This window comes from Psammomys obesus, unplaced genomic scaffold, assembly GCF_907164565.1.
Source record: "Psammomys obesus unplaced genomic scaffold, mPsaObe1.curated_primary_1811, whole genome shotgun sequence".
NCBI lineage: Eukaryota > Metazoa > Chordata > Mammalia > Rodentia > Muridae > Psammomys > Psammomys obesus.
Window position 1 is genome coordinate 3031607 of NW_026596120.1, and position 26310 is coordinate 3057916.

The 26310-nt window shown below is 39.3% G+C and overlaps 1 protein-coding gene across 3 annotated transcripts in view; it reads left to right on the forward strand.

The window, feature by feature from the left end:
* Nucleotides 1-24749, forward strand: part of Plscr4 (phospholipid scramblase 4) — a 41068-nt gene extending 16319 nt beyond the window's left edge. For all 3 annotated transcript variants that reach the window (XM_055629944.1, XM_055629946.1, XM_055629945.1), the window contains 7 exons: nt 475-585; nt 10270-10490; nt 13172-13214; nt 14163-14389; nt 20881-21042; nt 22261-22419; nt 23047-24749. In XM_055629944.1, coding sequence (XP_055485919.1) covers nt 475-585; nt 10270-10490; nt 13172-13214; nt 14163-14389; nt 20881-21042; nt 22261-22419; nt 23047-23094 — 971 coding nt within the window. In that variant the 3' untranslated portion in view covers nt 23095-24749. The remainder of the gene's footprint in view (nt 1-474; nt 586-10269; nt 10491-13171; nt 13215-14162; nt 14390-20880; nt 21043-22260; nt 22420-23046) is intronic.
* The last annotated feature ends 1561 nt before the right edge of the window (nt 24750-26310 follow it).

Below are 26310 nucleotides of genomic sequence, written 5' to 3' on the forward strand. Positions count from 1 at the left end.
TAATATAATATAATATAATATAATATAATATAATATAATATAATATACTCTAGATGTGGGGTGAACCAACTCTGACTGCTGTGTTTGTGCCTATATTAGGTCTTCATTGAGAGTTTATTTAATGTCTTCAATTCAGATACCATATTTCCAAAAGACTATGAAGAATCAGTTTTATATATCCAGTGTTTCTTGGATAATAAGAGAAAGAATCTCAGTTGTCTGCAAGGGATTAACTATGCAGTTGGGCGTCAGCTGGCAGTTGGCTGAACCATGACCATGAAAGGTTAAGCTGCAGCCATAAGCACAGTATGATGGGTTAGTTTCCTTTTCACACCATCTTCAGTCTAAAATTCATTAATAGGCATTTTTCAGATGTGGGTGTATTTTCTGGTGCTTACAAGTGAAAAAAAAAAGAGTACATTTTACAATCATGCTATCACTTACTTTGTGGGTCACGATCCTCTCTCTCTCAAGGTGTGGTTCCCACAGTCCCTGAGCAGCCTGCAGAAGCAATGGAGAATCAGATAAAATCGCCAACTGCAGCGCCTGCTGCCCCTCCAGACTACAATTCTCATTTTGTCCCAGGTAAGGTAAGTTTTCAAGAATAATCCTCCTCCAGAACATTATAGCAATGGTTAAGGTTAATTTTTCAATTGATTCAACAAATAAATACTGAATGTTGATAGAACATCCATCTTAACATTCCTGTGATCTCAGGCTGTGACGTGGAAAGCACTGAGCAAGGACGTTATAAAAGCCAGGATAACATTCTCTATGCTCTCAGTGGACAGATGAAGGGAACATTGTGGGGACACAACATGGTGCTCTCTTGCCTACAGGGATTGGAGGAGAGCTGTGTTGAATAAAGCAGGCTATTCCTTGGTGGCCTGGCAGGGGAGCAGGGATAGGGGGAAGAGGGAGAAAGGATGTTACAGGGAAGAGAACAAGGAGGGGGCCATGATGGGGATGAAACATCAATAGCTAAATAAATAAATTTAAAAAAATAAAGCAGGCATTGATGTAAAAGAATCTTATTCTTAGACACGAAATATAGAGAGAGGAGAAATATGCTATGTCTTACACAGTGTTTATGAAGTTCTGGTACGAGGCATGTGGGGGTAAATGGCATGAGGGACAGATGAGTGGAAGGGCATAGCTGTGAGTACCAAATAAAGAGCTGTGGTGTATATTTTTGTGTTCTGAGACTTGGTGGAGACTCAGGAGGAGGTGTTCTCGTATAGTTCTAGAGTAAATTTGGGAGATTCCAGTCATTTTAGGAAATCACTAACACCATTTCCAAGAAGTAAACACTGTTAAAATCAGGTTCTGCCCACTATCCAAATTTTTTTGTTTGTTTGTTTGTTTTTTACTCCTTATCAAAAATTAGGAGAGTTGGGGATTTAGCTCAGTAATGGAGATTTTTTCCAGCAAATGAAGGCCCTGTGTTCAGTCCCAGAGACATCCTTCAGTTTAGATATGTTAAGCTGAAAATGTGTTCAATGCCAAATACACTGCACATGAATTGTCACTAACAGTGAAAAGCCACTGTGATCACTGCACAGTGGCTAGACCATATTCTTTAAAAATGGTTGACAATTTCATACATGCATATGGTTTCTGTTACCACTGCCTCTCTGCTGAAACCCTTTTTCTTCCCAGGAAGCCCCCTCTACTTCAATTTTTCTCCCTCACTCCCTCTCTGACTGTCTAACTGTCTCCCTTTCTCTATTTCCTTGTCTCTGTCTCTCTTTATCTGTGTGTGTGTGTGTGTGTGTGTGTGTGTCTGTCTGTCTCTGTCTCCCTCTCTCGCTCTCCCTGTCTCTGTCTTTTTCTCTCTGTCTCTATCTCTGTGTGTCTTTCTGTCTCTCTCTGTCTTCTGCCTCTGATTGTCTCTCTGTCTATCTGTGTCTATTTCTGTCTTTACCCCTCTCTCTATCTCTCTCTCTTTGTGTGTGTCTATGTGAGTGTGTGCATATGTCCCACAGAATTTGATTAGCATTGCTTGCAGGAAGGTAGGAGGAAGGCTACTTATAGGAACATAGGCTACAAAAACAAGCTACCCTCTTTCCCAGCAGCCATTAACTTCTAATCATAGTTCTTCCAGAAGATGTGAATTCTCATGAGCAGGTAGCAACAGCAGCAGTGGGTTCAGGAGTGAAGCAGCTGTGCTGGGTCCAAGGATGTCTTTTTTGCACCATGTCTAGCAATCACTCATCATAATGATGCCTCTGTTTTACCAGTGGGCATGTCTTGCCTGAAAAGCCAATCTTGTAGCTCATGGGGCGCACTGATTGATGGCTCTCCCATCTCAGCAGCCTGTATAGTACCTTCATGTAGTGGAAAGTGAACCTGTAGGGGTCTTCTTTAAACTTCTCCTTTATTTGGGATGTTTAAGCCTCTACCTCCCCTCCACCAACCCCTCATCCTTATGTAAGAGAGGAAAAAAGTGGTTATTGGGTATTGGGGTCCAGATCCCTTTATTATTCCGTGTTATTTAGGGTCAAGGGGTTCTTTTAGGGCTCTATACCTATCTGTCAACTGCAGACGCAGCCAGCAGGCTTCTCCACACCCCTGTGCCCTGAAGCGTTTCTCTCTGTCTGTCTGCTCCAAACTGCCACACTTTCTCTGCTCTTTCGTCTCTCCAAACTGCTACAAGCCACGTGCCACATGCCAAATGCCACATACCCAAACCGAAAGCCACATAGAACACCATAGTTTCTTTCTCTGCCTCATATTTATATTCCCAGAGTCCTAGACCACACTCCTCTCCCTGTGGCACGGGGAAGGCTGTTACCAGTTGACAAAAGCCATACTCCACACATGACAATTAACAGGTGTGGACAAACAATAGCCCAACTAAAATTCCACACTTGGGATTAAAACAAAAGCATATTTGCATAACATACAAAGAAACCAAAGCTTCTGTTACACCTTCAGGCGCTGTGAAAACCAGCCATCAAGGAAGAAGATTCTACTACAGCTCCAGCTTGATTTCTCCGTCTCCGTCTCTATCCAAAGTCTATGCTTTGTGTCTTGAGCAATAAGATTGTACAGCTAAGTTCAGTTTGGGGACCAAGAGTAATGACAATAACCTATCTTGATTTGGGAGCCTCCAGTACCTCCATGACCAATAACTCAGGAACTGTCAGTTCTTATGACATGCATTGTGTTCTTCTAGTTAATAAAAACCAGAAACAATATACTTGCAAAAATTTTGTTTAATGAAATTATTTAAATTCAAATACGATTGTAATTTTAATTACAGTTCTAAATGCATTTTCCAACCAAGAATCATATCCACTATTGTTTATTAAAAGAATAGTTAACAAATAAACTATTGTTATGTGGAACCTATTTGAGAAGAAAAAATGTCATGACTTTTTGAAATAAAAAAACAATGTTAATACTAAAAGCAATTAGGAATGAAAATCCCATAGGCAGTTTCTTACACTGGCTTTGGCAGGCAGCTTCCTGCTGGAGTTCTCTATAAATTAATGTGAGTTACTATGGATACAAAAAGTTAAACATGTATTGTTTTGTTTCAGTTTGTTTTTTACAGAAACAATCAAAACCCTTAAGGGCAGTTTCCAACTCAGAGGGAAGCCTAATATGCCAGTTTCTCACACATAATTTGCCCACTTTTTTATTCTTCATTTTTAACATGGATTAATACATCTTTATAATAAAAAATCACTGACTTATATAAATTGGCATATAAGTATCAGAATCTAACCATCATATTGAATAAGTCCTTAACATAAATTCTACTTTCCTTCTGGCTATTGATCATCAACTGTTATTACTTCAAGTGATTTTATGTTAAAAGTACAAGATGTGGTAATTAGCTCATTTACATAATATGATGATTAGTATTCTGTAAATGAGGGTTTTGAGAACCTGGGAAAGAGGATCACTGACTTCTAGTTCAGGCAAGTACTCCTACAATAATTCCTTCAGAAATTAACGTACATTCTTCATGATAAACTTAAGCTCAAAATGTCCCTCATTCTTCTTCCATAGATATTCACCTTTATTCTCGTTTAGTTCTAGGTTAACAGCATTTTAATTAGCATTATCTATCATTTAATTATACTTACTATCAGTCTTTATCAAGGATATTCCTATCCTCAAAAGCTGTTTTTCTCAGAGTTCTTTGGCATTCTCTTGCGTCCTGCCTGGCTCCCCATCTCTTCCATCCACTTTTCCTTTTATTTTCTCTCACAAGGTAATCTTGACAATCCAGCTAGTTTTGTGTACTTTTAGGTACTTATAAATCCTCTTCTGACCCATTTCAACACACTACACTTTAGATTTACAGTTGCAACTGCCTGTAGACCACGTTCCCTGCTTAGCTACAGGTTCTCAAACATAATCATCGAACCAACTTTGACATCTTATTCCCAAACTTATACTCTGTTTTCCACAGGTTGGAAGCATGTATGGACACAAGCCCACCAACAAGTCAAAGCAGTTTTTTTAAATTGCCAGTTATAATGATTTCTTCTTTTTATTCTTTTCACAATTAAACTTCCTTGCCTTACATCCGGATGCTAGAAAGCACCTTCTGCTTAATGTAACACTGCATGGTAAGGATTGCAAAAGTGAAACATCTCCTCTTCATCCTGGTGGCACAAGGTTCGAACTGTAAGCACAAACTTTCTTTCTAGTTTGGCCTGCAAACACTCCACCAACAGCCCTTGCTTCTGCAGAGCTGGGCCTGCTTTGTAGCGTTCTTGTTCTGGTCTGTGCTCTTATAAAACCGTTGTTCCTCATGGAGGGCCAGGTTGAATGAGTTAGCATTTATAACAGAGTCCATATTGTTAAGAACCACTCCTGACAACCCTTGTGCCCTGTGCATCTCTTTGGGATTGCAGCAGTTACTTGCTTTATAATAACCACTTGCTTCTCTTACAAGAATGTAATATGCTCCAAAATACTGAAGACAGTAATGTGTGTGTAATTCTGTTTCTTGCCTCAGTCATAGCAGCTGGACCCTGAAGCTCATTAGATGGTTTCCTGGATAAAGTAAGGTTTATCTCTAGCTTTGTTTTGAGATAGCATTAGAGAATTGATTTTGTAATTCATGACTGTATTAATATGCTTTTTATTATAGATTGTAATGTTATATATTATCAGCTTCAAAAAGTACTCTTCTTTAATATCTGCATCACAGGATTTTGACGCCCTACATAAAATGCTTCTTTTCTCTAGTTTTTATTCAAAGAAACTTTTTTAGCTTTTGCGATTGTGTCTTTTTTTGCACTGATTGATTTTTTTTTTCAGTGTTGGCTAACGCTAGGCCATTTTATTTCTATGACTGGGAATGTGTCTGTGTAACGTAAGGATTGAAATAGCTATTAGCACTAAAGTTGCTAGATCTACAGCCCTCCACAGAATCCCCTAGTAAGTGTTCCTATTCCTTGCTTACAATGCAGCAAGGATATTGATGCAATGTAGCTAAGAATTCAGTAAGTGATACATAATGCAGAAATATAGATGCAGAAAATCCATCCCTTCATGAAAAAAAAACCTGAAGAAACTAAAAATAGAAGAAACATATCCCAATATAATAATGGCTATATAAGTCCCATCTATAATGCACATTATACTAAATAAGGAAAATGAGAGCATTTTCTCATCTGAAACAAACAATGAGAAGGTACCCAGTCTCTCCATTCTTAGTCAGCAGTGCTTGAACTCTTAGATAGAGCAGTAAAACAAGAAAAAGAAGTGCAGGCTGTAAAGAAGGGACAAAATCTAAGGACTCTTATTTGCAGGTAGCATGGTTCTATACTTAAAAGACTCTAAGAACTCCATCAGGAAGCACTCATACCTAATAAACACTTCCAGCAAAGTGGCAGGATGCAATACAGCATAAAAGAACAGTTTCCTTGCTATAGACCAATTAGAGCTTGTGAAGAAAATCTCCATTCACAGTAGCTTCGACATGAAAAAACTTCCAACCCGAAAAGTTTTTTAAAGAGTTGCAATACTAAGGAAAGAAGTGCAAGAAGACACAGGACTTCTCTTGACCATGAATTAGCAGCTGCTGTTGTAAAGATGGTTGTATTATTGAAAACGATCTTCAAATTGAACACAATCCCCAAGAAACCTCAGCTGCGTTCTTCATAAAACTAGAATGCACACAGAAGCAAAAATGTTAGTATAATATAAAGTATCCTAAGCAGGAAAACAACAACAAGAACAGTGCTGAAAATACCAAAATGTATTAAAGAGCTGTAGTCATAAAAAATTGAATGATACTGGCACAAAAACAGACATGTAGACTGTTCTAATTTGCTCTCTGTTGTTACCATCAAACACGGAACAAAACTAACTTGGACAGGGAAAGGGTTTATGTCAATTTATAGGTCAGAGTCCATTCCATCATTGCAGGAAGCTAGGGCAGGAGCTCAAGGCAGGAGCTGAAGCAGCGACATCGGAGGATTACTGCAGGTTTCATCTGGCTTGCAAAGCTACCTTCCTTGTACAAAGCCTCGGAGGACCCAGGTCCACAGTCCCAAGGATGTCACTGCTCACGGTGGGCTGAGCCATTCTACATCAGCATCAATTACCGACCAAGAAAACGGCCTAAAGAGATGCCCACAGGCCAGTCCTGATGGAAACAATTCTTCAAAGGTGGCTTTCTCTTCCCACGGGGGTCAACTTGACAACCAAGATTGGCCATTACATAAGCCTGTAGAACATAAGAGTCAGAGACAAATCCACAGAGAGATAGTTAACAAATCTTCAACAAAGTTGTCGCAGTCACACGCTGGGGTGGACACAGCTCTTTTCAGCCAATGGTGCTAAAAAGGATGGACAGTCATACATAAAAGAAAGAAATTAGATCTGTATCTCTCACCCTTCTCTCTCACACACACAGAAATGGACCATACGCTTCAATAGAAGACCTAAAATTCTGAAACTGCTGGAGAAAAACACTTCAACATAAAGGCACGGGTACGACATTCAGAGAAAAACGTTAATAACACAGGAAACACTCCCAAGAATGGGCAGATGGGGTTGCGTAAAACTAAAAGGCTTCTGCACAGCAAAGATCAAAAGCAGCAGAGTATACGAGCCTCTAGAGTGCAAAAAACATTGCCAGCTGCACATCAGATAGAACATTAATATCTACAATAATAAAAAACTATAAAAAAAAATGAACCAAAACTCCATCTATAAATGGGCTAAGGAACTGAGTGGGCAGTTCAGAAGAGAAAACACAAGCATCCAAAAATATTGTTAAAATTTTATTTCAGGTTGGGGAGATGCACACACACAGACTGTCACGGTGAACATGCGGAAGTCAGAGGCCAACTGTGGAAGTTGGTTCTCTCATTTCACTGTAGGTTCTGAGGATTGAACTCATGTCATCAGACTTGTACTGTAAATGGTTTTACCCACTTAGGCATTTTGCTAGCCCCTAAAAAAATATTTGAAAATTGACCAATACCTTTAGGAGCAGGGATATGAGAATAAAACTTTATCAGTATTCTGTCTTACCCCAGTCAGAATGGCCATTATTAAAAGCAAAACAAAAACAAAAAGATAGCAAATGCTGAAGAGTATTTGTAGAGAAAATTTTTTGATGCTAGCAGTCAGCACATGTAAATTCAGGCTGCCACAAGAGAAATCATTGTGGAGCATTCTCAGGAAGGTAGACAGAATGTCCATATGACCCAGCTGTGCCATTCCTGGCCATGTACCTGAAGAACTCTACGTCAGAATGCCACAGAAATACTTGCCTAGATGCCAACATTGGATCCAGCCTAGATACCCATCAACAGATGAATGACGAGGAGAAATAATATAGTATAATACAGTACATAGGGCACAGAAACAGAAAGCAAGATGATTTGTAGAGGAGGAGGACCGTCGAGGAAAGAAAAAGGGATTGGGGGTGGGGAGCACAGAAAAGAGAAAAGATAGCTAGGAACAAAATAAAATGGCATATGTGTGAAAATGTCCCAACGAAAGCAATTTGTACCCTTTATTTAACAATGGTTTGAAAGGAGTACCTTAGTAGTCAGAGTGTTTGCGTTCCCCCTTTTCCACATACTAGCTTTAGCAAGTTATTTGGTCCTCAGCCCAAGAAGAGCTACCAGTACCTATGCATTTAATCCCCACACTTGGGGGGCAGAGACAGGTTGATCTCCAAAAGTGTGAAGCCAGCCTTGTCTACAGAGAGAGTTCCAGGCCAACCAGGATTACAAAGTAAGGCTGTCATTAAAAAAATTATGTTTATACCAAATGTGTACATGATGACATCAGTTGTGGAGAGCCGCTTGGGCATGCCCGGGCAAAACGCCATTACAAGATGGCGCCGACATCTGGCTCTGGCCCTGGAAGACAAGTAATATTACGCATGCGCAAGGGCAAAAGCACACCAAGTCTTGGTCCAGCCCAGCGCGTCTTGTGAGGTAATGAGCAAGCAGCCAATCATAGACCACACGCCGCCTCAAGGAGTATATAAGCAGTGGCATTCCTGGGGTCGGGGTCTTCCTCCCTCATCGCTTGACTGCAATAAAGCTTGCTGCAGAAGAATCCTGTTGTCCGTGTGCGTTCTTGCTGGCGAGACGACCACGCGGGTTGCAACAATCAGTGTTGTTATAATCACCAAAGTGAAGGTGACCCAAGTGGCCTTGAATTAAAGAACAAAAATAATGCAATTTATTCCTCATCGTAGACTGCTTCTCAACCATTAAAAAAAAACAGGAATGAAGTACTGAAAAGAGCAGTGGGTGTGCTATAACATGAATAAATCTTGAAAACATACAGATTGAGAGAAACCTGACATGCAGGTTACAAACTGTACACTTTCATCTACGTGGCATGCCAACCCTAGGCAAACCACAGAGAATGGTTTCCAGAGACGAGAGAGGAAAAAATCGGAGTGGCTGATATTGTATGATATGTTGTCTGGACTTAGGCGGTGGGGATGCTTGCTCAAATTTGCCGGCACAAAAAAAAAAAAAAAAAAAAAAAAAAAAGAAAACAAAACAAAAACAGCAACATCAAAGCCCACTGAATTACCCATTTTGAGGACAAGAGAAATCGAGCTGACTTTCTTTGTTATTTTGACTTGGAAATTGTGTTTGATACATGGCACTGGGCCGTGAAACTCTTACTGAGAACTCCAGGCGATTTTTGAAGCACTTGGTGCATTGTGCCACAATGAAGGAAACAGTCCTGAAATTATTTTTCTATGTATTTGTAAATAAGTGAATTTAAACAGCTGGCTTTTGAGATGTAGATCCCTTTCTCTGTAGCAAACACGACCTAAGCAGGCCTGGTGGAAGATGAGGTCTTAATGTATTAGTCACCATGTGACATTTTACTCTTTCGAATACCCCTCTGAAACCATTGGGAAATGCTGTTCCTGGGGCCTCGAATGATTTAAAATGGCAGAGACAGAGTTCTTCAGGTTTTAGACTGTGATGACGTATGGAGAATTGGCCATGAATATGTATAAGTACTTTGGACTGAACACTGTATACACCCCCTACCCCAAGTTTACCTGCTGGGACCCTATAAAAAGGGTTGGGGAGGTGGCTTCTCTCTGAGATTTGCAGAGGTTGTGAGAGTGAAGCCAAAAGGGTGAACTTCGTGCTTTTCCGAGAAGTGACATGAGGTTGATGGCCTGGCTCTTCCTGAAGGCTGCCCACCGCAGGACTGGAAGAGGGTGAACACAGGCTAGGTTTGCACTTGATCTTGGAGTTCCCAGCTTATAGGCAGGAAAGGGAACGCGTGTTGTTGAAATGGCTCCAGCTGTAGTACTCTGATGAAGAAACAAGCTTGGGAAATTGACTCTGAGATATGTCAGTGTTGATAAGCAGCCTGAGGTCTAGACGAAAGGATAAAAAGAAGTGAGTGGATAAAGGCAACCCAGCATAGATGTTAAGGACCCCTTTGTGGGAAGTTATAAAAATGACAATGATAATTACATGTGATAATTTGATTAAAGCCAATGAAGTGAGCTTATGGTCCCTAAAGGAGAAGCAGTGAGAGTCTACCTTGTTCTCAGAGTGCTAAACTTCATTTCTCTACCTGCAAAATAGGCATAATATAGTACAAGTTTTAAGATCAGCCGAACTAAATGTGAATAATCTCCTTAGGACATTGTTATTGTATGGATACACACTCAGGGAACAGGAGGACTTGTTTTCTTTAACAGCATGTTGCATGGTTACTTTCTCATGTAAAAATCATATAACTCCCAATAAAGTGATAACGCATAATATTTTCATCTGTTTGAGAACACAGGCTCTGCTGGACCAGCTGTCCCTCCCTCTGCAGGCTTGCAAGTTGGATACTACGTTCCCCAGCAGCCTGGTATCATCCCTTTGTACCAACCCACCGGGGGCACCCATGCTATCCAGTACCAGCCTGGCAAATACCCTATGACTCAGCATGCTCCTGTGATGTGGATGCCAGGGCCAGCTCCTATACCCAGCTGCCCTCCTGGTCTGGAATACTTAGCTCAGGTACTCCAATAAATCCAAAGCACTTTTCTATGTAGTATGGCCATGGGGTATAAGGAGACGGAATAAGATGCTGGCTAGAACAAATGGGGAGTTAAGTCATTGATGACCGAGGCTGGCTGGCTGAGAGCTGCGATGGTGGATTGGCAGTACAAAGATACATTCATAGGACACAGAAGTTCTTCCGGAAACAACAAAATCAGCTTTCAAATTATTCAATATGGCTTTCTCAAAGAAATTAGAAAAATAAGAATGAGAGTCATTAACCCAACGCTATGCCATTTACTTGCAAGTAAAGAAAAACGGAATAAGAAAGAACACTAGACAAGAGGAGATGGGGAGGCGTCACAGAATGTTCAACGCATGGTTTCTTTCCAACATCTCAGCCTCTCTTTAGCACCCCTGGACCCCCAAACACATAAATCTAAGTAAGTATAAGATGTTGCTGCAGACTGAAAAATCCATGTCCCTTTCATTCAGCACAGTGACTCCCCAATTTCTGTGCACATGTAAATTATGAAGCTAGAACGAAAGCTAGTGTGAAAAGCAGTTTTTGTACATGATATTTAAAACCAGGAAGAGAAAACTTGGTGAAAATAGGATGAAGCAAATTATACACTGTTGCATTGCAGATATGGAAGTCAACAGGGTTAGACTGGAAACTTTTGGATTTTATGTGAATGAAATGTCTTACTAAAGGTGCTTGAGCAAATGTAGTAGATGCATTCATTACTCCAAACTCCTTTCAGAAGTGACTGTAGTGGCTCACATTTAGAAAGCCCCATTTCTGTACCCAGTGAAGTTCCAAAGGATTTTGAAATCTGAAATTTTTTGAAAAGGGTATCTCAATTTCTGCTTTTACTCTGGGAGCAAATCAGCATATTTTTATGAATTCTGCATTCCCTTTTGGGAATTATTGAATTTAAAATAAATGAAAACAAAAGGTGTTTGGAGCCAGACAATCCCGGTGTTTATTCTCTCTACCTTCTATTAGCTCTAACCTTGTAGTCTTCCACCTTTGGTATCTGTGTAATGGTTTGGTGAATGGCAGCCTACAGTATTGTGAGAAGTTTTAGTGGATAAACTGGTAATGGCTGTCCTGTTGCTGGCACACAGGGGTGTGTCCTACCGATGCCGGCTGAGGGTACTATTCATTACCCACTCTTCTGTCATTTTCCTGTTAGAAGGTTTGAAATCTCACCGACAGATCACATGATACTGACTAAAAGAGCCCTTATCCATCCATTGAAGCTTTAGAATAGTTCCAGAAACTAGTCTTTGCCAGTGACCTCCACCTGTTTGTCCATTCCTTGCTCGTGAGGCACAGCACCTCATTGGGAAACATTTGCGTCAGCAGTAACCAGAACTTTTTGGCCTGCAGTAGACACTTTTGCCACATGGTAAATATTTTTATTTTTCTATATTTTAGTTTCTTAATGTTTGACAAGAGGAACTTCAACCAATTGTAGCGGCCATTTTGATATCTTATTTAAGATGGCACCTCAGTGCTTCATTATTAGCGTATGAAAGCTTTGCATCGTGCATCACATCCTCTTGTGTCCTCTTGGAACTGATCACACAAAATGTCACCCATGACCAGTTCTTTTACGGGTTTTTTTGACGAAGTGCAACATTTCAAGCAATGTTATGCAACCCTTGAGGCAGCGTTCTGAGCTCAGCAGTGATGAATGCTCTAATGATCTCAGTGATTTACAGTTATGTCCATAATGATCCCTCTGTCCTACAGCAGACTCTTTTTCTTCTGCTGGGGTGTTCCGAGGTGTAACTGATCATAGAATCATCAAACCTCAAAGTACTTCCTTGAACAGGTTCAAGGAGAAGTTTCTCTTGCCATGTTCTTAACCTTTTTCATGGACTGCTAGAATGCCTCCTCCCCTTTCTCAAATTGTATTCACATGGTGCTCCCCTCACAGCATCTATACTGCAGTGTTAACTTGGACAAGAACCTGACATTAGAATCTATGTGCTTAACTCTATGTGGTACTCAGGAAACAATGTGAAAGGAAATTCCTACTCGAGGCTTACCTTGGCTTGTTCACCTTCCCCAAACCACAAGAGAATCACACGCTGTGTGCCTAGTTAGGTCATCCTGACTCGCCACTATACGAACATCTCAGAGAAGCTGATGGGCTTCTATGCGTGTATGTGGCTTCCTCAATAGGCTGTCACTGTAGCAAGCAGATGTTTTCCTGATGTCAGTCAGCTCTGTGTTTTTCTTATTTAGAGCCACTGCTAATATCCACCCAATTGGATGCAGATGAGAAGACCTCAACTGATTAAATTTTTAGATTCCATTTGATTTCCAAAGAGATATTTGGCATCAACAGAAACATTTTAAATATTTTTTAAATTTTATTTCGTGCATACGAGTATTTTGCCAGCATGCGTATCTGTGCGCCACTTGCATACCTGGTATCCAGAGAGGAGAAAAAGAGGGTGTCTGATCTCCTGGAACTGGAGTTACAGATGGTTGTGAGCAACCATGTGCGTTCTGGGAACAAAATTCACTTCCTCTGAAAGACAGCCAGTACTCTTCAGGCTGAGCCAACTCTCCAGCCCCTGATTGATACAATTTATTACTTTGTCATCAAATTCTTTTCTCTTGCTAATAAAAAGCAAGTCTGCTTTCCTGTGTTCTAATTGCTTTTGTTCTGTCCCCACAGTTGGACAACATACACGTTCTTCAGCACTTTGAGCCTCTGGAATGTATGTATAATTTTGTTTTGATTCAAATTGTGTTTTGATTAGCATATTGTAATCAGATGGAAATTTGTATCACTTCATACCTAGTTCCTTATTTTACGCTGATGGGCTTTTATTGATTTAAAGAGAGAAGGCTATTCTGTTACCTTATCTTCACAAAAGCAATGAAGTGAATTATTCTGTATAGTTCTATGGGATCAATACTCCACACACTGATGATTTCTTAGATTCAGAAAGGACTTGCATCTAATCTGGTTAGTTCTCCTGTGTAACTTGTCGATTTTTCTTCTGCATTCATCTTTAGATGAGCATAAGAAGGGAGGGCTAGGCTGAGCTAGCCAGAGCCCCACCGTCCACTACAGTGGATGGCAAAGAGGAGACAATCTGAGATTGCTGAGTTCTAGTCTGTGGCTATTGCTGTGGAAGTCTGGAGGAAACGGAGCCAGTGAGGTGTCTCTGTTCTCAGTTCCCTGCCGGCCTTCTCATGCTCAGCGTAGGAGTTGGACATGCCCCTCTGAGCAGCACACAGAGGCTTTGATTTTTTTTTTCTGAATTTATTTTCATTTTTACAAGTAGCATGTCTCTCGTAATTTTATCAGTTTCGTGAGTTGGTTAATTCATGATCTGATTGTGATTCCATTACAATGGTCTTATTATTAACATTTTCTGAGATCTGATATTCCAGGAACACTATATTAACCATTACTTTTATGTGGGAAAACTGTTAAGAGAATTTCATATTAAACTTAGAAAACATTTAAAAATTTTAAAATACTTAACCTTTATGGTCACATGGCTGTATTTTTACCTGAAAAAGTTTAAAAACTATCTGGCTTTCAGCCCCAGTCCTCCTCCTCCTTCTCCTCCTCCTCCTTCTTCTTCAACAAAGGCTGCCTCAACCTTATCTTGACTGGTTCTAACTTAAGATTGTTTCCTCATTCTAACTTTTAGGGATGACAGGTTATGAAACTAATAATAGATATGACATCAAGAATAACGCAGACCAGATGGTCTACATTGTAACTGAAGACACAGATGACTTTACCAGGAATGCCTATCGGAACCTACGACCCTTCGTGCTCCGGGTCACTGACTGCCTGGGGCGAGAGATCATGACCATGCAGAGGCCTTTCCGATGCACCTGCTGTTGCTTTTGCTGCCCCTGTGCAAGGCAAGAGGTCAGACAATAACAGTGACCTGACCCTCACCTCCTGGTCTGCCCTTTACCCTGTGGTTGGTCTTCTTCATAAACTACATGGGAGGGAGATGTCTAGCCTACCATTCAGTGAAACTGACACTGAATACGAGGGAGGGAGGAAACTGAGTTATATCATGGGTCAAAAACTCAGAGTTCTTCTTTATCTCCTCATGTGATATACAAGTATGACTTGAGGCTGTTTTGGCTGGAGCCACTTTCTAAGGTATAAGAACTTCTAGGGACGGACAGTAATCACATGTGCAATAATGGTACCAACATATTCACCAGATGACAAATTGGGAAGGGCTTTTGGTTGCAGTACCCATCACAGCCTACATGAAATGCCAGATAGAAGCCCTGCATATGGCAGCGCTGGACCTGCAGTAGAAATGCTCTGTGTTGCGGTTTTGGACCTTCCTCTACTGTGTCCCAGTCTGTGAGTTCATGTGAATTCATCCTGCTGTGCCTGAAAGATGCTGTTTTCTTAGAGTCATCCGTCACTTCTGGTTCTTAGAATCTTTCCGCCTCTTCTGAATAGATCCTAAGGCTTGAGGTTGGGGATGCTGATAGAGACATTCCATTTAGGGCTGAGTGTTCCTACACTCTTACTCTCTGCACATTGGCCAGTTGTGGTTCTCTGTATTATTTCCCATCTGCTTCACAAAGCTTTTCTTTATTATTATTATTATTATTATTATTATTATTATTATTATTATTAATTACAATTTATTCATTTTGTATCTCAGATGTGGCTCCCTCCCTCATCTCTTCCCAGTCCCATCCTACTCTCCCTTCCTCTTCTACTATGTCCCTCCCCTAGTCCACTGATAGGGGAGGACCTCCTCCTCTTCTATCCGACCCTAGCCTTTCAGGTCTCATCAGGACTGGCTGCATTGTCTTCTTCTCTGACCTGATAAGGCAGTACCATCCGGGGGGGGGAGGTGATCAGAGAGCCTGACACTGACTTTGTGCCAGAGACAGCTCCTGCTCCCTTTACTAGGGACCCTACTTGGAAACTGAGTGTATAGGCTACATCTGAGCAGGGATTTTAGGTCCTCTCCATACATGGTCCTTTGTTGGAGTATCAGTTTCTGCAGGCAACTCAGGGCCCATTTTTTGTTTTTGTTTTTATTTTTGTTTTTGTTTTGCTCTGTTGTTTTCCTTTTGGAGCTACTGTCCCCTCCAGGTCTTTCTATCTCCACCTTCTTTCATAAAATTCCATGCATTCTGCCCAAAGTTTGGCTATGAGTCTTAGCCTTTACTTCTATACCTCAATCAGTAGACTCTTTCAAAGGCTGCCTGTGGTAGGCTCCTGTACTGTTCCCTGTCTTCTCCTTCTTTCGATGTCTATCACATTTGCCCTTCTGAATGAGGATTGAGTATCTTCCCTAAGATCTTTCTTGTTGTTTATCTCCTTTAGGACTATAGATTTTAGTATACTTATCCTATATTATATGTCTAATAACCACTTATGAGTGAGTATATATACTGTGTGTCTTTCTGCTTCTGGGATACCTCACTCTTGTACAAACACTTTGGAAATCAATGTGACACTTTCTCAGAAAATTAGGAACAATGCTACCTCAAGATCCAGCTATACCACTCCTAGGCATATAGCCAAAATATGCTCAAATATACAATAGGACATTTGCTCAACCATGTTTGTAGCACCTCTATTTGTAATAGCTAGAATCTGGAAACAACCTAGATGTCCCTCAGTGGAGGAATGGATACAGAAATTGTGGTACATTTACACAGTGGAATGCTACTCAGTTATTAGAAACAAAGAAATCATGAAATTTGCAGACAAATGTTGAGAACTAGAAAAGATCAATAATAGTAGATTTTCTTATATACCCATGACCTATCTAGTCTCAGGTTCTTGGCCGCTGGATTCCTGGAATGGATCATGAAGCATTGATCATTGGCCTTGAAGTATATTTTCTTTTACTGTGTTCTTGAATTCAGTTTCCAATATTTTACTGAAAGGTTCTGTTTGTTGAGCAGAAAAGGTGCTCGGTAGGGTTCTCTCTCTCTCTCTCTCTCTCTCTCTCTCTCTCTCTCTCTTTCTTTCTCTTTCTGTCTCATTCTCCCTCTCCCTCTCTCTGTCTTTTTTGTTCTGCCCTTAACCCTTATTTGCTTTTGGTATCAGGCTAATACTACCTTTGTTCAATTAATTTGCTAGTTTCCCTTCTCTTCCAATTGAAAAATAGTTTAAGACATATTGTCTTGAAAAGTTTCATAGAATTTAGCTCTGGAACCATGTAGTCCAAGGTTGTTTTTCAGTTAGGAGATACAGTAATAACTGTTTTAATTTTGTTGCTTGTTGTTGGTCTGATTAAGTTATTTATATCTTCTTGATTTAATTTTGGCAGACCCAATGTGTTAGGCTGTTTGGAAAGTTTTCATAGTATTGCCTGAAGGTACTTTGGAATTACACCTTACTTTGTTTAACTTCATCTTCCTTGTCTCTGATCTCATTAGTTTGTGCCCTCTTAAAAAGAGGCATAATAAAGTTATGGTTCATGTGCTTAGGGACTTTTAAATCTTGTTTATCTTTCAAAAAATAACGTATTTTGTTAATTTTTTTGAATCCCTTTAGTCTCTATTTCATCAAATTCTGCCCTAATCTTTATAATTAACATCTATGTCATTTGGATTTGGCTTGCTGTTAATTTCCTAGAACCTTTAAGTAGATCATTTAGATTTTCTGAGACCCAACATTTAATGCGCACTCTCCTATCTGTAATCCTTCCCTTAGGATTGCTCTGCCTGTGTTCTGGCGGTTGGTTTGTTATTAGTTCAGTTTAAATCTGTTATTATTTCAGTCCCCCCCTTTTTTCAGTGATCTACTGTTTATTGAAAGTGTGCAAGTATTTGAGTGATATCTATAGTTTTCCTTGATATTGTTTCTAGTTTTATTCTGTTGTAATCTGACAGACTATAAGGGATTGTTTCAAATTTTGTTGTACTTATTAAGGTTTCCTTTGTGGGCTACAGGGTCACCAATTTTATAAAACAGGTTCTAAGAGCTACTGCAAGAATGATGTATGGCATAATTTACCTGTGAAGTTCCATAGCTTTTGTTGTAGGTTTTAGTTTGGAAGAAATCTCGAAGATGATAATAGGGTGTTGAGGTTTCCCATTATTATTGTATCAGGAGGTAGCTGACCTTTCACTGCCTGTAAGTGTTTGCTTTATAAAATTGGGAGACTCAATATTTGCTGCCAAAATGCTTACAGTTATCTTGTGTTTGTGCTGGTTAGATTTTTGTTAACCTCACACAAGCCAGAGTAATTTGAGAAAAGTGAATCTCAGTTGAGGAAATTGTACTTAAATTATTCCAGAAAACCCAAGTTTGGCTCCCAGCACCCATGCTGGGCAACTCATAACCTTTAGCATTTTCTTTTAAGTAATTTTTGGAGTGCTTTCTTGGTTGCCATGCAATGCCTCAGTCTGTGCTTTTCTTCAAACGTTTTATTTCTCCATCAAATTTAAAACATATCAAATGTCTTATTTCTCCATCAGCTTTAAACCATAACTCAGCTGGGTGTTACAATCGTGTTTGCGGTTGTTTATTTTCATTCCGGGATTAACTGTTTTTGGCATTGACGACAAGAAATCTGATGCTATTGTGTATCTTTTCCTTTGTGTGTAACTTGGCAGTTCCCCCTTACAGCTTTAGTCCTGTTTCTTTGCTTTGTGAAATGTTTTACATCTTCATCGTAACATGTCATGGAGAGGTTCTTTTCTTCTCATTTCTGTTTGTGGTTCTAAATGCCTCTTATGTTTGGTTGCTATGACTTTCTCTAGATTTGTCATAATTTCTAGAATTTAGACTTCATCATACTCCTTTCTTCTACTCCATGGGTTTTTAGATACATTTTTTTAATATATCCCAGAAACCTTGGAAGCTTTGGTCATCTGTGTTAATTTGCATAAATATGATATGTGTTTATATATGTATATGTGTATATACATACATGTATGTGTATATACATATATATGTGTGTGTATGTATGTATATGAATGTACTGTGGCCTTGGCCTTGTCCTGAGTCTTTTAAGCTCATGTTTTTGCTTTCTCTTGCCAGTTATGATGCTCTCTATTGTATATTTTATTTGCACGTTTGATTGCTTTTTTCATTTCCATTATTTTTCTTTCATTGTTTTTGAGACTATCATATTCTTTACTGAGTTTTTTTTTTTTTTTCTCCTCTAGGTTTTGTAATTTGCCCTCCATTTCACCACTTTGATAACTTTCCTGTTTGGACCCTGAATTAGAATATCCAGAATTTTAAAATTGTATGTTATGTGTCATTCTTTGCTAAGTATTAATCTGTTTGCCATACTCTCTATTTACCAATTTACCCATAAAATTGAGTTTATTGTTAATAGTTCTTACCTCGTAGAATGGTCGTATTGAGGGTTGTTAGAACACACCAGTCTCTAAACTCAATTCCTGCTAACATTGTGCCAACACATCAGAATATTTTGTTTTTCTCCATATTCCTTTGTGGTTATTATATTTGTAATTGAATCTCTTGATATTTGAGGTGAATCTCTCTAATCTCTGTTTTTCCAATAGAACACGCATTTTCGTTCAAATACCGCATTTTGATTTCAGATCACAGCCTTTAAATTCCTATAAAGGTCACAAACAGACTAAAGCAAACCAGAACTGCACAATTATAAATTACTTATGTCTTTGTCCAACAATATAATTAAAATATTTTCCCTTTTTAATAGTCATTTTGGGCATTTTTCTTACTCAGCCTTATCACATATACAAACTACTTTATCTATCACCACAGAACAAAGTCCTAACAACTTCTTAACTGCAAAAACAGCCTTCATTAACTATCTTTTCTTCATTTTCAGCATTAGTATTTGGCAACCACTAATTTGTTCTGCATCTCTGCAATCTTTTACTCAAGGACATTATGAAAAGTGAAGCATACATTAGTCACTGAGGCATAACATCATATTTACTTATATGCAACCTTCCATACTTTTAAGCATTGTTCAAAATAAAACTAAGTTACTTTTAAAGAGTAATTTAATTTTTACACAGTTGTGAGTTTTATAATCTCAGGCTTAAACTTTTGTGACATTTTTGGTTCTAGGGAACTGTCCGGTTTAATGTTTTGAATAGGTACAATGGGAAGCAATGCAAAGCTTTGTGGTCTTGTCTGATATTGTGTAAAATCTGCTCCCAACATCTTCTGAAAGTGCTTAAGAAAGCAGGAAAGCAAGCACATGTTCATGTTGGACTTCTAAGAAGCAATTTAATCTTTGTAACTCTTGTTATTAAAAAGAAGGACATCTTTTATACATTTTAAAGATAAATCTAATCAAATAGAACAGGATACTGGACAATATTTTTTAAATCTTTAATAAAATGTTGTTGTCTTCCTCTACATGTAGGCTTTTAACTGTTACAACACACACACACACACACACCCCAACAATTTTACTTTCTATGGTTTTAGTTACTATAGACAAATGTAGTCTGAAATACTAACGGCAATTTCCAGAAATAAACAATTCATCAGCCGAGTAGTATGCTGAGTTCTATAACATGAATTCCTCTTTTGCTCAGAGCGTCACACACACAGTGGCAGCTGAAAGACTACATTCGTGTAATTTCCATTATAGGACAGAATATTTTAACCACTCTGTTATTAGTACGATACCGTGAATAACTGATACATTAAACTTCGGTATAGCATGTGTTTATTGTAAAGGGTGGTGTGTATTAGGTTCAAGAGCTGTCGGTACCTGAGGCATCCACTAATGTCTTGGAGCACATCCCCATCAAAGGGAGGGACACGTTCATAAAACTTTCACAGCGTTTCTTTCTCTTTTGTTTCTTGTTGTAGTTGTCATGTAGGGCATTTAGTATTACTGGTTAAGATTTATTAAGTTAACTGGACACATTTAATGGATGCAGTCAGAAGGCATGAGCTTCATAGAAGAAACAAAGGCCATTATTATGCCACAGGAACCTGAGCACTGTCCATTCATATAGGGTCGTTCTTGTGCCGGGTCCTTCAGGGTTGACTGGGAGAGGCTGTGTATCTGCCCAGACAATGCTGTGTGTTCTGTTAGGAACACTGAGCTTAGATAACTGGAATCTTATATCAAACAGTTCAGCAGTCATTAAGCTTGTTCTTTGTCCCACAGTCAAACATGACCTCACCTCTTTGGAGTGCTTTCTGAAATACAACCCTGCAAATGGTCCTGGGGAAACATGAGTACTTCCCTCCCGACATTAATTCCCCTTGCCCTTGCATGACTAAGAACATATGCAGGTGTGCGTGTGCGTGTGCCTGTGTGTGTGTGTGTGTGTGTGTGTGTGTGTGTGAGAGAGAGAGAGAGAGAGAGAGAGAGAGAGAGAGAGAGAGAGAGAGACACGGGTGTGCATTGTGCACATACAGCACCCTGACCTCTGTCATGGTTTCGTATGCAGCTGGAAGTGCAATGTCCTCCTGGTGTCACCATTGGCTTTGTTGCAGAGCACTGGGACCTATGCAGAGCCACTTACAGCGTCCGGAATCAGAAGAGAGAGAATGTGATGAGAGTGCGTGGTCCGTGCACAACCTATGGCTGTGGTTCAGATTCTGTTTTTGAGGTAAACATATGTAAAAGCATATTGCTTCTAAATTTTACATTTAGACCCCAAGATGTTCCTAACCAGTTTTTTTTTATTTATTTTTATTTTTTATTTTTATGTGAATGAGGAAAGTCGGATGAAGAAAGAGTTTATTATGAGCTGGTATCAAACCCTTTTCACACGGTTCCTTGTGGCCACTTGACATTTTTCAAAATGTGAGTGGCATTGTCTTTCAAAAAACATTCTTCCCATTTAAGATGAAACGTGGAAGTAAACAGCCTGATTATATCAATTTTTTTTTTCTTGGTATATACTATCTTTTTTCTTTTTAGTGATTTCTAGAGTGCAAATACAGATTTTAAATGCAAAAGTCTAGCAAATGCAGCACTCAGAGCATTTATCAGGGCATGGGTATAGCAAATGACAGGGTTACGTTATAACATTTTCTTAATAAAGCTTTCTTGTTTTGCATTTATCCCGAGGGCTGCCAAAGACGTTGTTAGAAAACCAGCCCCGAGATTTGAGGAGATTTCTCAAACCCTTTTAACAGGATGAGGCTCGGCATACACTAAACCTATTCAGTCTCCTACTTCTCCCACTTTCTTTGACACTGAAGGCGTTCCTTAGTTTTTATTTTATATCACTATGTAGCGAAACATTGCTCACTTGTTAAGGGTGTTGTAGAAATTATCAACAAACCAGATTTCCAGCATAGGTTGTGTGTGATCATTCCATTGCTGATTGACATTAGCAACTATGTTTGAGGTGTTTCTACTGTGTTAAGCACCGTGGTCCCTCTTGTAGAAGCTGAAGCCTATTCGTATACCATGGCCTGCTAAGACAGAGTGACTTTTGGCCCATGGAGGACTGAGTGTACAGACCCTTTAGTTTTGCTTAGAGGTTCTGTTGGTTGAAAGTGACTTCCCATCCTGAAATTTTCATCCTCTGCTACAGAAAACAGTTTAATTATCAACTCAAGCTATACCTTCTATTAAAAATCTCCAAAAGCTGTATTTAAGGGTGAGAAAAAGTCACTAGGTTGAAGATCTTAAGATATGTCTCAGCTCAGTTACTAAACTATTTCAAGACAATCTAAAATTTCTCATTTGAAATTATGTCACTGGTGCTTGTTTCTGCGTTATATATTATCAGTGCACAAAGCGCTTCTAGGAAAAGGAGAGAGACGCATCCGTTGATGCTTTCAATCGTTATAAACTCCTCTTCTTGCTATTGCAGGTCAACTCTCTGGATGGAGGATCTGACATCGGCAGTATTATCAGGAAGTGGAATGGCTTTTTATCAACAATGGGAAATGCCGACCACTTTGAGATCCATTTCCCCATGGACCTGGATGTGAAGATGAAAGCAATGATTTTTGGCTCTTGCTTCCTCATTGTAAGCCTTTTGCTGTGGCATTGAGAGCATTATTCCTTATGATGGGAAGCAGTATTCTATGGCAGAAATTTTGCTTTGCAACTTGGCCAGCTTTTGTCTTTACCACCTCTAGCCACATGTTTGACACTGGCTGGCTGGCTATACTCATTTGTAGGAGGGAGAAAAATACTGACATTTCCAGGGTGATGGCTCTTAGCTGACCGAAGTCTGAAGGGACACACCTGGAAGGTGTCAGACAGTGGGTGCAGTCGTAATCCTATTAGTTATCTTTCTTGCTAGTTCAGAACAGCTGTTCTGTGAAAATTACTATAATTAAATAAGTACGAAGCCCTCTTCCTCTTGCATGTCAACTGCAGTCAAGATTACCAGTGTTACATCATCCTTAGCTTTACTGAGTTTTCCCTTCAGTTAATGATAAAAAATTCAATTGGTGCTGAATATGAAAAGCTTATTATCTGTCTGAGTTTTCATACATTAGCTGTTTTCATAAATATTTCATTAGATTTGTTTACTTCTACTGGAATAGAATGTTCCCATGATAAATTACAAAGGCTATTACATACATTAATGTAATTAGTTCTATCTATCGCTCAATCTAAGACATAGATTTTTTTCCCCCCATTTCAGGACTTCATGTACTTTGAAAGCACTCCTCCTCAACATTCATCAAGATAGAGGGATCAAGAGAAGCATCGATTGAAAACAAAATTCCAGAAATTTTCATTGGCCTCACATCCAACCTTCAGTTATTTGCAAGCATATATCTTGGCTTGACACGTGTCTCAGTTGAGTATTTCGTTTCCTGGGACACTTGTTTATTCTAAAATCTCTGCCTCCATTAGCCATGTAAACATATACAGTACAACCATTAAAACTACAGGCACATGAACATGAAATCCTTAGTTCTTAGCAGGTCATAACACATCTTCTACATCTGTTCCTTCCTTCTTTTTCTAGAGGGCAAACTCCTTCCTGAGTGAGATGTCTGCTTCTCTTCCTCTTTCGGACTGAAAAGGCACACAGAAATAATGTGCCAGGAGAATGTTCTCCTGTGTGCAAATATTAGATTATCATTCTGCAATGCGCAGGAAAGCTCAGAAAGCTCTCAAGGGGAAGTTTTATTTTATTACAAAATAAGATGTATTCTCTTATATTTCCCATGCATAGTTTTTCATGCCCTCAGCTGGACAAATTGGAACTACCTATTTCTGAAGGCAGGATGACGCTACCAGAGAAAGTTGATCAAGGCCATAGCCAAGTAAGATCTTCGCATCTTAAGGCTTTGGTACGTGAGCACAAACTTATGTCCATTTGCTTACTCAGCACATTTAGCGAGACCCCTCTTGTCCACACATGCCTTGTATCAGAGTGTTTATGCTGATGTCTGGAATTACCTATTGTATCTTTGTATCTCATTTGACATATTTTCCACAGCTAGTCTAATGATCAGGATGTCCTAATGACAAACACTTTATGAAACCTGTATGTATAAATCCTATCATTATTTAACACCACTTGACTGCTTTACATGTTAAGTTACATGTTCTACACAAACAGTAGGAAAACACAGTATGTATGTTGCTTCCACATTTTCTCCAGATTATCAGTGAGGCCTATGGGAGACCAGCAGAGTGCTTACTTGTATAAGGATGGCATATGTATGACTATACTGATTAATGAGTCTCTCTCATTGGCTTCCTACCTGCATATAGACTGTGTTCTTTTATGGAGACATTCTTTTAGAGTTTTTGAAATAAGTTCTCTTGGGTTGAGCTATCTTGAGAGAAGAGACTTAGCCTGCAGTCCTTTTTGAAATAAAACAAAAACAAAAACAGGTGCTTCATTTTTAATTACCGAATTTTTTATGATAATTGTTGTTTTCCTCAGTTTTTTTTTTAATAACACACTTTTACTTGCTGCTGTTTTTTTAAAATAAAAAATATGAGTTCTCCTCCACAAATTAATGACATTGTATTTTAAAATACAACTCTAATTTTAACTAGACATACGAGTTTTCAGTATGGTATCTTCAATTTTGCATATAGACCAGATAAAGTGCATTCAGACAGCTTCTGTATGAACCTATTGTTTTTACCTGTCCACACCCCGTTCCAGTCCTTGCATTACTTTAATGGTGAAGGTCGGGACACTTTACATTTCGTGTTTCATATTTTAGTGCTGGCAATACCAATACTTCTCTTATAGCAAAATCTTTAAGCATTATCAGGTGTCATTTTAATATAATTCATGCGGTTTCTGTATGCCATAGTGGAATTTCATCGCTTCAATTCAACCAACTTAACAATAAACAGAACCTTTTTATTTTTAAAGTTGAGTGTTTTCTTGTCCCTTCAGGTTTCTTAGACTTTTAAATAAATATGTAAGAGAACTAAGAGTAAGGTGGTATTTTATTTTCTGAGTTGTGACTGAGTCTGAATGCTTTTCAGAGAGATTTTAAAGTAATTTTTTATTAATTACTAAACAAGCTCTTTGCATTCTTGTATATATTTACTAATAAATTAATTACTGATGTATTGTATCGTAATAACTAACATTCTATTTTAATGCTTTCGTCAATTATTTGATAATTTCATACAATGTATTTTTTTAATCATTCTCACCTTAACCCTTCCCAGATGTTCTTTTGGGGGCTGGGGACTCATGAACCTCTTTATTCTCCAGGCTGGACGGTTAACTGGATTGATTTTGTGGGGGTCTTGTACAGTCAATCACTCATGTTGTGAGTTCCTCAGTGCAGTAGTCCTGTCGTATCCGTAAGACACTGTTTGACTCCGTAGTCCCAAATCTCCTACTCTTATACTCTTTCTCCACCCTCTTTTGTGATGGTCCATGGGAAAAGGGATGTCCCATTTGTGACTGAGCACTCCACTGACAGTTATTCTGTCTTGAATCTTTTCCCATGACTCTCAATGCATTTCCCATGTGCCTCTAGGCATGTCTTCAGTGTTAATCCCATAAAAGACAGCTGCAGAATGATACGTTCATGCAGTCAAAGTCGGAATGAGTAATATGCTACCTGGCTGCACACAGCTTGAGGAAGAGGAGCTTATGGTAAACATTTCCCCAGTGTTTGCAGAAAGATAAACCATATGGTAAGTTTGAAAATCTTCTTATAGTAACCAGTAAGCTTGGGTCAGTCTTTCCACAAAATAAAAAAGAAATACATAACTACTGCACGGAAGGGCTTCTGGCCAAGGCAGATCTTTAGAATACACATCTCTGATGACTGCAGCAGACCTTGACCGGAGTACTGGTACTCACAAGCGGTCCCTGCCATGTTAGATTCTGCGGACACGATGACACTGTCAAGACCGATCGCACCATATGTGAGAGAAAGTACCTCCAAGTCTAGAGATATGGTAAATTCTTCAGCTATGTTTGCAAGCAGATTCCATTGGGCATATAACTTAAAAAGTCAATCTGGAAATTTTCATAACGGAAATCGAAGACTGGCTGTTTAATAATGCACAAAGCCCAGACATGGTCCAGCCTAACATGGTTTGTTAGGAGGCTACTGCTCTACAGCTGTGACTCCTGTCTTTCTTACAGCACGCCTGTCTGATAGGCACTACGAGACTTTCATTGTCAGGTGGAGAAAACTGAGCGGGAATTCTGCAAATGTTTGCACATTACTGTCCACACAAGGCCCTGAGGTTACACCTTAACCACTAAGCTGTGTTCCTCTTCCGGGTCGTGTTTGGTTAGTTTGCATGTTAGTGGCATATAAGAAACAGGGCAGAGTGGCGACGTGTCTCCTTCTGGTTTGAAATGCTGAAATACGGCTGGGCAGTGCTTAAGGCATGAGGGAGGCCTTATGTGAGGTGTGCTTTCTTTGGATTTCAATTCCATTTCTGCTCGTGCCCCAGTGTA